The following is a 14,272-nucleotide window of genomic DNA, read 5'->3' as shown; positions in this document are numbered from 1 at the left end:
GAATATTGACTATTCCTACAGAACTCAATGGGATTTACAAAATGCTAAATAAAACACTACAGGAACGTTTTTTCTTTACGAAACTTTTTTTGGAACGTCATTGAACAGCGCTGACGACCCGGTGTTAAAAAAAAGAACGTTTAAGGTTGTTTTAAGGACATTATCGGACATGCTCTATGCAAGCCATTCTAAAGCAGCCAGGGGGGGATTCTAAATGAGCCAAAAAGCAGAGACAGGAGCAATTGTCAAACTTTTGGTGTCGATCATTCGATTTCATCCTGGACACTACAGAAAATGGGCTTAAAGTGTAAAAAACCGAACTTCTCCTTTAAAGAGCTTTAATTACCCAAGGAAACATTGTTAGCTCATTTCGTCTGGTATTCTCTTACAAATACCAGTGAGGCTTTGCTTATGAACAGTGGCCCCCTCTAGTGGATGGTGTTAGCTTTAAAATGAATTCTTAGAGCCTCATTATCAATTAACAGATGGAAAAACGTTTAATCTTATTAACTGTCAGCTAATCATAAGTCGATGTGAATTTTTTTTTAAAAGTAATTAAGATTTTTGAATTAATGGAACCAAAAAAGCTTTAAAAAATGGTTCTGTCTGTATCCAACGCTATCTGTTAACTTCTGCAGGCATGAGAAAGGGAATAGAGAAAGTTTAGAATAACAGCAGAATCGTAGTTGTGTGAATCCTTGGTGAAGGATCAGAGGCAAAATGTGGATGTCAAACAACAATTAAAATTTCTTTAAAGACTTTAAATGGGCTTTGCACATGTTTTGTCTATGTTGTTTCTCCACTTAACATTTTTTTTTTTTACAGGATGGCTCTGGATGGGATCCGGATGCCCGATGGCTGCTACGCCGATGGGACGTGGGAGCTGAAGATGCACGTTACCGACCTCCACAGGGATGTGTCTCTGAGGGTCACCGGAGAAATCCACATTGGTGGTGTAATGCTCAAACTTGTGGAGAAACTAGGTACAGGGGCATTTGGTTTTGTCTTGCATGGGTATTGTGTACTGACTGATTTTTGACTTGATTCATATAAATGCATTGATTTAGAGTCTCAAATAGCCGTTTTGTTCCATTTGTAGCCATTGGATAACTTTTCTGCCTTCTGCATGCTGTGTGAGAGTGTTGTGTATGTTTTTGAGGCTGACTTCTGTTATCTGGTCACATTTGTTGGGCAGTAAATACCTCATTCTTTCAAAGTAGGCACCACTCTGAGGATTCCACAAGCATTGCAAAAGAACAAAATGTTACTGAAAGCTTGAGTCAGCAGCTGACATTTTGCCTCATTCTTTTGGCCGGGAGCCCAAAAGAATTCTGTTTATCACGGTCTAGAGAGGAACAATTCCTTTTACAGTTTGGTACTTTCAGCAAATGTCCCTAATTTTGGATAAAAAATAACAATTTAGTGCCTTTCAGCCATGTTTTATACCTTGCTAAAGTAATGGGACTTTATTCGTTCAGTCTAGGTTGGATCCATTGGATCTCATATTATGTCTAGCATATGATAACATACTGGTTAATTAACTGGAGATGTAGGGCAAGTTTTTGGGTGCCTTGTTTAATTCGGCTCTTTTTTTCTTTTTTTTTGCCAGACTAGAAAGCTGTCTGTAATTTTGGGGCTCCACAAGGCTCTATTCTTGGGATTCTTTTATTTAGCAGCCATTGTTCAGATTATAGTGTGCTGCAGCATCTATAACCACATTTATGCTGATGACAAACAGCCTTGTTCTTCTCTACCACTATAGTTTGTCACAGTCTTTTAGTTAATGAGCGGATGGATTCAGTTTTTGGAAGCACAGTATCTGCCAAAGTTGATAATTTGCCAACATATCTGTATCATTCCTACTAGTTAAGCGGGGCTGATATTAACAGATTTTTATCTCCACCTTGTTGCTGTGTTTTTTTATCTGTTTCAGTAGCGGGAGGGCTTGATCATGTCGTGTTTGTTTGGAAATTAAAGAGGGATGGTGATGCAGAACAGGAGTGTGGGATGCTTAACTGAGACCGAGAAGAAATGTTATATGGGACATTTTTTTATATTTTTTTTCACTGAGTAAAGAGGGTAGGGTGTATACTATACTGGCAAAAGAATGAGGTCACTCCATCAATTCAGTGAAATTTAGATGTTCCAATTGCCCCTAAACCTCAACGATGTTTACAGAATAAAGTTGTGATTGCTTGGAATCATCAAGTGTATATAATAGAGGTAAAATACTGTTTATCTGCTATAGCAACCAGAGTAACCTCAGATATAGCAATTGGTTGACATTTTCACATCAGTGCATCCTTAGTCAGGATTTCTACCTTTAAAAAAAAAAAAAATGCCATTCTATTTGGTTCAAATCCCAAGTTTGAGATCAGATGGAAAACATTGATTAGGCTAAGAAAAACGTTTTTTTGTTTTTGTAAAGAAAAGTTTTTTTTTAACAATCATGTTCTTTTTTACAGCACATATCAGAGTTGGATGTCAGGTGCAAAACCTGTAACCCTCAGGTCATCAGACGGTCTTTTAATGTTTTCTGTCATTGGACTAGAATGAGGGAAAAAAAGAAAAGGAGGGAGCTCTGAAACCAGCTGCCTTTGAACTTAAAATTTAAAGACGCTGTACTGCAAACTTTTAATCTTTGCAACTGATTTTCAGGCAAAGGTCAAATGTTATTCATGCATTTTTTTATTTATCTTTAAATGTGCATTAAATGATCACTTTTACATGTGATGCCTAAACCTGTAGTAGCTCAGTTTAATTGACCCCCTTTGCTTACCATATGTTTTTTTGCATCATCATTTGATTGGCCAACAGAGTTTTCTTCATAGACCTGCCTTGTATTGCAGGATATATAAATACAGCCGGTTGCATGAGGAAACCATACTGCTACCCTCCATACTTGTACTGTTCTGTATGCACTGAAATGTTATGGAGAAGTTTGGGTGCCAGTGAGCATAAGAGCCCTCTGTTCCACTCACTTGAACACTGCCTCGTTTCATGACGCCTGGAGAAAAGGTCAGCGGTGGTGGCAGTTCCATTTAGCAGCGACAGCTTGTTGTGTGCCGATGGTGCTCAGATGCTCAGAATTCCTGCAGAGCTCCGAGGTTTTTATCCCGCGTCTTTGGGTCCCGTTTTAGCTCTCCTGTTGGAGCTCCACATAATTGAGGTCTTTGTTCTCTGCGGTCGTCTATGTTGGGATACATCCATGCTCAGTAAAGGGCAGCGTTGGTTCCATTTGTAGGCTGACAGGGACTGCTCCTGGGACCAGCCCTTATCCATTGTTGTTGTGTAATTGAGATGATTATTTTCAGGCCAGCCGAGTTACAAACACAAGTCTTGTTTTACAGAACGGTTTATAAATTTAAGGTAATGTTGCAGAAATGTCTTTATATTTCTGCAGCCGTTTAGCTCTTCCTCACTAGGTGTGATTCATTTGCAGCCTTCTGAAGTGAGCTTTACTTTAACAGTCACTCTCATATTGAGTAGCAGAACATTTGGACTGTTTATTTTCTACTAGTGTTCTAGTGCGTTTGTGCAACTGACAGCTGAGAGTGGGAGCATCTCTACTACCTTAAGGCAAAAGGTTGTTATGTATTATATTCATTAACTAAGCTGCAGTGTGGACTTAACGTGTGGTTGGTTGGTTTATATGGATCTTTTTTCTTCTTAAAAACAAGCAGTAGGTTGATTTTAGAAATGTGTTAATTTGAGGAAAACTGTTTTTTTATTATAATTGACAACAAGTTTAGATTTCCTGTGCGATTCTATTGAAGAGAAGAAGCTGGAAGATGTTGTGGCTAAATCACAAGACTATGAAGTACATGACTTTATAATCCACATTTAAAGATGACTCATAATAAAGTAAATCCTGTCCTTCACAATCACATTATTTATCGTGTTCTAGAACAGCTGAACTTAGTAGGTTTGGGTCTATAGGATCTTGTATTCTATTTTACATTATTTAAAATAGTGCTCACTGGTAAGTGCATCTTTCCTTCACACTCAAACCTTCTTAGCCTGTTTTATATCTGTTGATTTCAAATGCTTATGTTTGTTTTTTTTGTTTTGAATTGTCATTAGTACACATGCATGTGCTCCCACGCGTGAGTCTTGCAGTGGGTCGGTGGGTGCGTCTCCTTCACGTGCATTCTTCTTCTATCATTCGACCCTTCTTGGGTTCTGCAGGCTCAAATGGCCTTTGATAATGGATTAAATAGACAAATGCCAGGAAGCCACTTAGGTATTGATCTCCATAACGGACCCTCCCTCCGCTTTCCCCTTCAAACCTGCAGGAGAGCAGTATTTAAAAGGCAGCTGATTAACCACCCTCGGCTACTTTATCTTTTCATCCCTTCGTTGCTTTCAATCATCTAGACTTTCTTCTGTTTTGGCCATGTTTTTCTAAAACACAACAGTTTTTCTTTTTTTTCTAAAAGCCCTTCCATTAAATAGGGAAAATAATGTACATACAGCAGCAAGCTGCATGAGATCTATTCAGTTTGAACGGACTGTGTAGAGAAGGAATTGCATGTGTATTTAGCTAAGATAATCTGACTACCGTATTTTCACGACCATAAGGCGCACCGGACTAAAAGGCGCAGTCTCAGTTATGTGTGCCATTTCTGTATTTAACACACACATAAGGCGCACCGGACTATAGGGCGCGTTTTTTATATACAGGTACATGTCCTCTCAGGTGGATTTTCCCACTTAAAAACATATTAAAACTACTTTATTCCCACTGATCACAGCAAATAAAGCTGCAAGATGTATTTATTACAAAGTATTATTCAAACCTGGGAACCGGCATGCTGATGACACAGGGCTGTGATTACTCCTCTGATACAGTTTATTGAGGCATAAATTAACTTAAAACATAGGCAGGATAATAATCTGGATGAACTGACTGCAATGATTAAATTTTCAGGTGGACTTTCTCACTTAAAAAGATTTAGATTATTTAGAAAAAACACCTGCGGAGGTGAGCCCGTATGCCCCGCGGCCCAGAGCCTGCTGTTGAATTAAGTTTTCAGGTAGAAAAATAGAGCGGGAGCAAAACTGAGTATGATTGTGCTTTATTCATGTATTTATTACAGAGTATTAATCAAACCCCTCAAAGTCCTCATCCTCTGTTTCTGAATTAAACAGCTGCGCTAAATCCGACATGCCAGTTTCCCCTTCTTCTTCGTTTATTGACACATAAATTAACTTAAAACATAGGCAGGATAATAATCTGGATGAACTGACTGCAATGATTAAATTTTCAGGTGGGCTTTATCACTTAAAAAGATTTAGATTATTTAGATGAAAAAACACCTGCGGAGGTGAGCCCGTATGCCCCGCGGCCCATAGGCTGCTGTTGAATTAAGTTTTCAGGTAGAAAAATACAGCGGGAGCAAAACTGAGTATGATTGTGCTTTATTCAAATATTTATTACAGAGTATTAATCAAACCCCTCAAAGTCCTCATCCTCTGTTTCTGAATTAAACAGCTGCGCTAAATCAGACATGCCAGTTTCCCCTTCTGCGCTGTCAGTCACTTTCCGTGCAGCGCAGCTCCTCAGAAATAATGCCGGCTTTTGCATAGCTTGAACAACAGAGCCAGCAGACACAGTCCATCTACAATCCATCCGCAAACGGTGGCGTAACTTGCCCGGCGCTGCCTCCCACTTTTCCTGAAACTGTGGTCTCAGTCTGTCATCCATCGCTCCCACGCCGCTCGCAGCCTTACTTTGAACGGCCGCGTCACACCGATGTCGAGCGGTGGAAGCTCCTTTGTCAGACCCCCGGGATAACGGCGAGCACAGCGTTCATTTGATTCACCTTTTTTTTCACATCGGCTGTGAGATGGGCACGCAGCAATGGTGATGCGTGGAAAAAAACACCTAGTCTTCTCAGATACACCTGCCTCAGCCACGCATCCATACGGAGCCACCCAGCCTTATACGCGCGTCAACCATTGACTTTGCATGTAAACTCGCTGCTTCTGCTGCACTTGCTGGGTCCGGTTCCGATGTCGAGCGGTTGAACAGCGAGCACAGGGTTAATTTGTTTCCCCATGTTTTTCACATCAGCTGTGAGATGGGCACGCATGGAGTTACATATTAACAGCGATTGTGAGGGGTGGAAAAAAAAAACACCTGGTCTCCTTACATTCAGCCACTCTTTCATCATCTCCTCAATGAGGTGGTCTCAAAAGTCGCAGTTACAACACACATAGGGCGCACCGCACCATAGGGCGCACCGCACATTTTGAGGGGAAAAAAAAGACGTTTAAGTGCGCCTTATAGTCGTGAAAATACGGTAGTTGTGTGAGTTTCAGCTAGCTTGTACAAACTGAAAGCTGGGCATGCTGGTGCTTTTGGAAAAATAATTATAAAAATAAGTTTTAATATAGAAGATTATCTGAATGCAGCCAGCCTGTTCTATGTGTGAAAATAAATGTCTCTTTGTTAAATCCTGAATATTCTGTGAATAACACCATTGTTCCAAACTATAATTCTAACTGAAAATAATTCTTTAGTTCCGTTTTAAAATTGCCAAAAATATCTTGATCTTCTGGGCTTTTGGTCAAAAATTCTGTGGACCGATGAGACAGAAGTGTAACTTTTTATGGAAATGACATTTCAGATAAAGATCATACCAACAGTTAAACATGGTGATAGTAGTGTGATGGTCTGGGGTACCTCTGGATGATTTACTCAATCGACATGAATTCTACCATTTACCATCTAGCAGAAGATCCCATAAGATAATATCCGGCCTTCAGCTAGTAACCTTAATCTCAACGCTTACTGTGCGCTCACACTGAATGCGATGCGGCTGCTGTGCCACTGTGGTGGAGACATGCTGCAAAACATCCCTCACGCTGAATGCTCCAGCTGCCGAAATGGCCCTTGAGATAAAATTTATGTGGGTTCATACTCTTTCCAGGAGATTTCTTTTTTCCTCCTTCCTATCCTCCAATAACCCCGCTGTATTTCCTTATATTCCTGTTTTTCATTTTCAGTAATAAATTTAGAATAAGCAGTGTTTTTTTTTTCCAATACTACATTTTATTTAAATTGAATCTTTGAAGAAGATCATAAAGCAAAGCGGTTCACAGCATAGTACATAGATGGGGGGTGGGTGGGGGTGGGTGGGTGGGGGAATGACAAAGATGGATGGGTGCTAAGAGGGAACTGGGCCTGATCTTTCTCCTTACTTGCCATCTCCCCTCATCGTGACGTGAGCCACGCTACTACAATTCCATAAAAGTCTTCCATGAAGCAGGAAATGAGCTCCAGGGATAGGCATGTTTCTCTCTGGTGGCTGCTGTTGACGCTGGAGTCTCTGCTGCTGTCTTCATCAGCCTCCCACTCTCCCTGCGATCCCTCCCTCTTTTCCTTTCTCCCCATTTTCACCTTGTTTTCCTCATTATGACAATCAACTGTATTTTTAATGGAAGTATTTTAGATTTGTTTTATTTTTAAACATTGCTCTCAAATATCTTGGCTCTGTCACAATGTAGCAACACGTCAGTAAATGATCAACTGGGAGCTCCGAACTAAGCGTGAGGCATTCTTTCATTGTTTCTGACCTGGGTTGGTGTACGTCCACTGTTCAGCGTTCCAGAAATAGAGCTTGAGCCAAATAATTTGTCTGGTGTGACTCTGTTTAGTGCATGTGGCTGTTTCTAGTGAGAGGCCTGCAGATTTTGGCTGCTCTGCCCAACTTTTCTTTCATGGAAACCAAAGTGTGTTTTGCATTTGCTGTGACCTAGATATTCAGATACCAAGTAATGGGCAATCTCTCACCATCCTGTGTTTATTTCAGTTGCAAAAAGTCCAAAAACTGAAAAACCAAAAGAAATATTATAGAACCATAATATTAGAACCATAGTATTTTTGGCTATGTGTTCTAACTCTTACTAAAATCAAGGCATTTCTATAAATCAATTACAGAAGTATCAAAATGTTTATCTGCCGCTGACATTTTTAAGCGTTTTCTGCCACAGACTGAGTGGTTCGCTGTCAGTTTCTTTTTCCCTGTTGAATTATTCTGATATTCAGAACAGTGATGGAGATGTTTGGATTTCTACGGCATTTGTGCACATCGAGACCGATGTGCCGCGTTTAAACCCACAACCCCCCCTCACTCAAAACATGTCTGCCGCACGCTGAACTCTTAACAAACTCTGCTATGGAAACTGCGCTCACTTGCTTTAGTGCTTTACTTCGTGCGCTCGACAACCTTTCTATGAGCTGGCGGTGCTGTTGGCTTGTGATCCCCAGTGCTGGATGTACTGTTTTTTTCCGTCATCGCAAGTTTTTGCCGGGTTTTTTCAGTGTTAAAGGTCTTTCAGCCGAAAACCGAAAATGCAGTTTTCTCCCAAATATTTTCGGTGACGGAAATTTGGTGTATCCTTAAAAATAGGTAATAAAAGCCTGTATGATTAGTGCTATTATCATGTCTGGTCAATATCTGTATCGGCAAGTTCTTAAAGCTGCAGCATCTCTGTCATATAGGAAATGAGAAAGTTGTATAGGGACACCCCTACTTTGGTTCATTGTCTGTCATATTATGCTTATCGTCAGTGTCAGTGAAACACTGAACAATAACTTGACCAAAGTATACATGATTTGCTGAATTAGAATGAAGCACCAAAGACTATGAAGGATCCACAGCATAAGATCTAGGTAAATCTGAGCAACGACCAGTTATCTCTTAATGGTTCGCACCATTTCAACTAGTTTACTTCTTTTAATAAAGTAAAATTAAAGACCAAATGTGTTTCCCTACATTGTTGTTGTTTTAACCACTCCACTTTAATAGCTGTACAATTGCAATGTCCTTTTTGTAATGTCAGCCCAACTGCTACAAATTTTTTTTTCATTAGGAAATGGTCACTGTTTAACACAGGATGCGAAACTTCCCCTGTTTTTTTTTTTTTTTTTAAAGTCCGCCTTCTACCTTCTGTCTGGTTTGCTTTCCCGCCTTCCTGCCCTCTTGCTATGTTGGATATTTTTTCAGGGGCCATAGGGAAAGACCAGTCTGAGATTTTGATAGTCATATCTTTCCTGAGGATGTAAAGATTTGGCACATCTTCTATCCAGATGTGAACAGTGTTGATATGTGGCTGTAACATTCGTCTTTCTCCATTTAATGTTTAGCTAAGACGTGATGCTGAGACATACTCCTGCTTATAATTGGTCTCATTGATCGTTTGCTAAAGGTCTGTCGGTTTGAAGTGAGAAATGGTTTGCCAGCCTATGTAATCATCTTGCTGTTCAATCTTTCTGACAGGAAGTAGTTAGCCTAAGTGGTGGTCCTGCCCAGGCCAGAGCTTTCCTGTTTCAGATGCTACAGTGATTGTGCTGCTCAGCATTCAAAGGGGATCTGCAGCTGAACGTAAACCATGACCCAGAAAACATCTGCTCTTAGTGTTTCTATGAGGATGGTGTTGGCAGAAATCTTTTTTGTTTTTAGTTATTTATAATCTGTTTTTATATATATTTATGCAACAATGCTTGTTTAAAACTGAAACTGTGGATGAAATATCTTGTAAAGGGAAATGTTTGTTATACATTCCAGTAATTTATGGAAGGAAATTGAATTATTTCTCCATTCTGGCTAAAGTTTAAAAAGGAAAGAGACTTAAGAAAATGTTTCCGTCCTTCTTTCCTTCAAGGTTGGCTTACTTCCTTGTCATTCCTTTTGTCTTTACTGTTTCTTTTTTGCCTTGTCCTTTCTTTCTGCCTTAATTTCTTCTTTCATCCCAGCTCTCAGATTGCCTTCAGATTTTCTGCTTCTCTCTGTCATTTCCTCCTTGTCTTTCCTTCTATGTTCATCTCTTTTTATATCCCCATTTGATCCGTCCTCCTCTTCCTCCACACTCTCCATACTCTTTTTTTTTTTTTTTCATTCCACATGTCCTTCATTCTTGTGTCTTGTTCTGCTTCTACCATTTCTCATCTCCTTCTTTCATTTTCTTCCTCCACATTTCTTCTTTGTATTTTCAGCTTTATTCTGTTCTTCTCTACTCTTCTTTCCTTTTATTTCCTCTCTTGCTTGGGCTTGCTTCCTTCCTTTATATTTCCTGTTTTGCATTATTCTTTCTCTTATTCTCTCCTTCCCTACTCTCTTTGTCCTGTCCATCCTTCCGCTCTGCCTGTAAAGTCTAGTTTTTTGCAGGCTACTAATATAAAGTCTGCCAAGTAGACAAACGTCTCCCTCAAACTCCTGGAAATTGTTATAGGTAGCTGGATTGAAGCAGATTATTTTAATTCAAAACTTTGAAAATAGCACATGTCTCGAGGCTAAAACAGTATAATGGCTGTTTTAAACTTCTTTGATCCAAACCTACAGAACTTTTAGGACCAAATATTTCATTAGAGTTTGGTTTGGTATGTGCTCTGTAGTTGGTTTCCATGTCTAAAGTGGACCGACAGTCAGAAGTCAGACCTTCAAGTTCTTTGAACAGTTTTTCCAAGTAATTCAGTTATTTAAGACATTTCAGATGAAATATAGCTCTATATAAACATGCTCTAAGAGGCAGGATAGATTAATGTTATCCCCAGGCCCACATAACCAAGAGAAAGACGGCAAACTTAATCAGATGAATAGATTATTTGAATCTTTCCTAAACATAAAAATCAGCTTCATGTTTACATATGTGGTATTCATTTTAAAACAAGCTTCGGTTATGACTGATCACTCTTTGATATTTTTTGGCTTCAATGTAGAGTGTTATAGCTGTTAAATGCTTGGTTTTACAGTATAAGAGAAATGTATTGTTTTATCCGGAAAAGTATTGTTCATGTAACAGTTTCATAATAATATGGCCAAATTAGCCTTCTTTGAGCTACTGTTTTTTTGTTCCACTAATGGTTTCCTTGCTGTGTTTGCTAAGGATGATTTAATCATGCCTGGCATCTAAAACATGCACTGCAACAACCTCTCATTGGTTCCTTAAGGAATCTGCGGCTACTGTTTTTTTCACCTTTCACCTTGCTTTAGTGCATTTAGCGAGGTAAATGTAGAGCAAAGAAACTTTAAACCTCCTCATTGTTGGTGTCATGCCACAAACCTTTGTGTCAATAGAGTAAAATGATCTGGAGGGTTTTGTTCATTCCTTTTCCAACATGCCTAGGAGTTTGTTTTCACAGCCAAGGTACTTGGAGATAATGGAACTGGACCCTGTTATTGGCTTTTCTAGTTTATTAAAGTATTTTATTTAAAAGCAGTCTACTGAGCGGCGAGGTTTCCCTTTTCCTCCAAGGATAACCTTTGGGTTTCTTGGACTGTTGTGATTATATACTTTCAGAAATGGCTCAGTGGAAGAGCTCAGTGGAAACCCTTGAGGACTGCTTACCTGGATTCATGTGTGGCAGGAGAAACAGATGAATATTGTATACCTTCTCCATTGATCTTATTCCCAGAGATTCTTTGTAATCTTATTATTCCATCAGGGCCCTGAACACTTAATCATATAAAGCTGGGCCAGGGCGGAGGAGTGCTATCCAGGCTGGTTCGCTCTGTTGGGATTACGACACAAATGGATACGAATTGTCTGTATCTAAGGAGGCGTCCTATAGCCCCCAGGCTTTCTGCCTTAATGTATCAAAACCAGGACTGTTGGGTGCTTTTTGTTTTTGACAGGTTGTTTGTTCTGCCTCTGAAGCTGCACCTTTCCTATTTGCTCATTTCTGATGGAAACACTGAGTGCCTTCATGTCCCTAAAATAAGTATTATTTAGTAAGACATCTGAGGGCAAATATAAAACCCTATATATATTATACATTTCCAATTTGATCAAATAAATTGATTTGAATTAAAAGCCACCTGTAGTCTGATCTTCACCCCTAATGTCACACTCACCTAATTTTCTAACAGTGAGCATTAGATACACATGAGAAACGGTTTAAAACAAAAAAAACAACAAAAAACGATTGATTTGTGTTAAAGTAACACTCAACATAAACCATCTCTAAGATAGTTGCTAGCCCTAACAGATCTTTATTAAAGCAGAAGTAATTATAACATTTGACCAAACTCACAAAGTAAATAAAAGTTTTCCCCATTTTACGTGGTTTATACTTATTCAACCTGCTATGACATATGCATCCATGTTCCTTTCGCACCATTTTCTTTCATTGCATCATCATTTTCAAGAAGCCCCAAATAGAAGTTGAACTTTTTCTCTAAAATGCATCAAAATCTTATCAATGCATCAAAACAGAAGCAACATGTGTGACGTGTAGAACGTATTTTATTTACTCTGGTTTTACTCTAGTCTTAGCCATATAAAACTATACTAAAACTGTATATAAAACTGTACTAATCATAGTTCTGTATACCCCAATTTGACATGAGACGTTGTTCAAAAACCTTATAAAAACTAAGTTTTATTACTAAATTCATTGAATTGAGACTGTGCTTGTCTAATGACCTTACCATATGGAGAAAGGAAGACTATACCTGGACTTTGGCTGGTTTGAGGTTTTCTGTGAGACACGGAGGCAGTATTAGTAGTGGTAGCAGGACTATTATAGCACCACAATCAATAACACATGAGAATGTTCACTGGCTCATATTCAAGCTTTATGTCTATTGCATATTACATTTTTGTGATAAATGGCTAGGTTGATGGGCTGTTGGCTGGGCATTGAGCTGTTATATAATCAAAGGCTCAGCTTACGTCATTCAGTTCAGCCTTATCAGTGGAAAAAAAGCATTAAAGTATTCTTTACTTGATTCAATCCATTTCCTGTAAATTGGTGTTCATTTATGGGCTAATTTTAGGTCTAATCTTAGGCTTCATCATGTCTGGAGGTTATACAGAATATCTGTCTTTAACCAGTTTCTTAAATGAGTTGTTCCCAATCTTGCATGGAGAGAAAAACAAAAACATAATGATATATAGTCACAGTTTTTAGACATTTAACTTGTCTAAAACATTTAGTTTATTTTATTTTTTTATGCAATCTCACTAACAAGTTTAGTTGCTTTTTTCCCTTTTAGTCCCACCCATATGAAATATCAGAAAATTCAGCTTTTATTTTTCTTATTTAAGTTGGTCACTGATTTTGAATGAATTCACACAAATAATTCCAAGTGGCGTCTACAGAAAGCAGGTTATAATATCCCAGCATACAGCCTGTTAATACCATATATGCTGAAAAAGACTAAAGGGGGACTCAGGAGTGAATCTCCACTCCAAGTGAATTTTACAACTCCTGGTCAATGGCTCCCACTGAGGGGGGTGGTAGCCATTTGGGCTCCTTTAATGCAATGTGGTGCCCCCCACATAGCATCAATAATCACATTTGAGGGTGGGGGACGCATCAAAGGACAGACTAGAGAGAGATCAATGTTGTTGTTGTTTTTTTTAACGATATTTCTGTTTTGTAATGGTTTGTTCTAAGGCTGCAACTAATGATTATTTTCCAAATCGATTCATCTGTCCATCATTTTTTCAATTAATAGAGTTAATAATTGGATAGCCAAAGATTCTTTAAAGAAAATTATTTTTACGATTTTAAACCAAGTGAAACTCAAACTTTTCCATGTGAGGTGTTGTGGATAGAGCAGTTTGACAGATGGATAAAAAAAAAAATCTTAAATGCCAAATTTTTATATATATATATATATATATATTTTGTTTACAATTTTGCTACAATTACTACTCTAAATGGGTTGCTTTGTAAGCTAAAGGCACATTTCGGAGTCTCTATACTTCAGTTAACCCTTCAGTTAATCTATTACTAAATTAGTTGACGATTATTTCAATAATCGATTAGTCACAATTTATCCAGTTAATAGTTTCAGCTCTAGTTATATCTGATAACAGGCTTTATTAGTTCTACTTAAAGCATGTTTATGTTCTTGGCTACTCAAACAGTCAAACATCTGTCTGTTGCATTTTCTTGGACACAATGCTTGCACATATTGTCCTTTTGTTGCAGGAGCATTGCATAATTTAATAAAAACATATTCACTGTTAATGCATATCAGTACTTAACTATATCCCGTAACAATGCTGCTGTAACTGTCAATTCTGACCCTGAGAGACCAATGAAGGTATTTTTGGTTTTTGATTAAATTTACTTGTTCGAACATTTCCGGCTACGCCTTTTCAGCTATTCTTACCTTCTCTTCAATATGTTCCCACTCCCTGGTCACGTCATTGATATATTCCTGCATACGTCACTCCAAGTTAGCCACTATAGCACTATATAGACACGTGAACCCAGCAACTATTGCTGTGCATCGAGTCCTATTGGTAAAAC

General features: G+C 38.6%; 1 protein-coding gene across 4 annotated transcripts in view; it reads left to right on the top strand.

Annotated features, from left to right (window-relative positions):
• fermt2 (fermitin family member 2) overlaps positions 1-14,272 on the top strand; it is a 55,287-nt gene that overhangs the window by 3,649 nt on the left and 37,366 nt on the right. For all 4 annotated transcript variants that reach the window (XM_038272851.1, XM_038272874.1, XM_038272866.1 and 1 more), the window contains exon 2: positions 826-983. In XM_038272851.1, the coding sequence (XP_038128779.1) occupies positions 827-983 (157 nt within the window). In that variant the 5' untranslated portion in view covers position 826. The remainder of the gene's footprint in view (positions 1-825; positions 984-14,272) is intronic.

The sequence above is a fragment of the Cyprinodon tularosa genome, unplaced genomic scaffold, assembly GCF_016077235.1.
Source record: "Cyprinodon tularosa strain WSP-4 unplaced genomic scaffold, ASM1607723v1 ctg120, whole genome shotgun sequence".
Taxonomy (NCBI): domain Eukaryota; kingdom Metazoa; phylum Chordata; class Actinopteri; order Cyprinodontiformes; family Cyprinodontidae; genus Cyprinodon; species Cyprinodon tularosa.
This window is presented reverse-complemented; position numbering and strand designations above follow the sequence as displayed.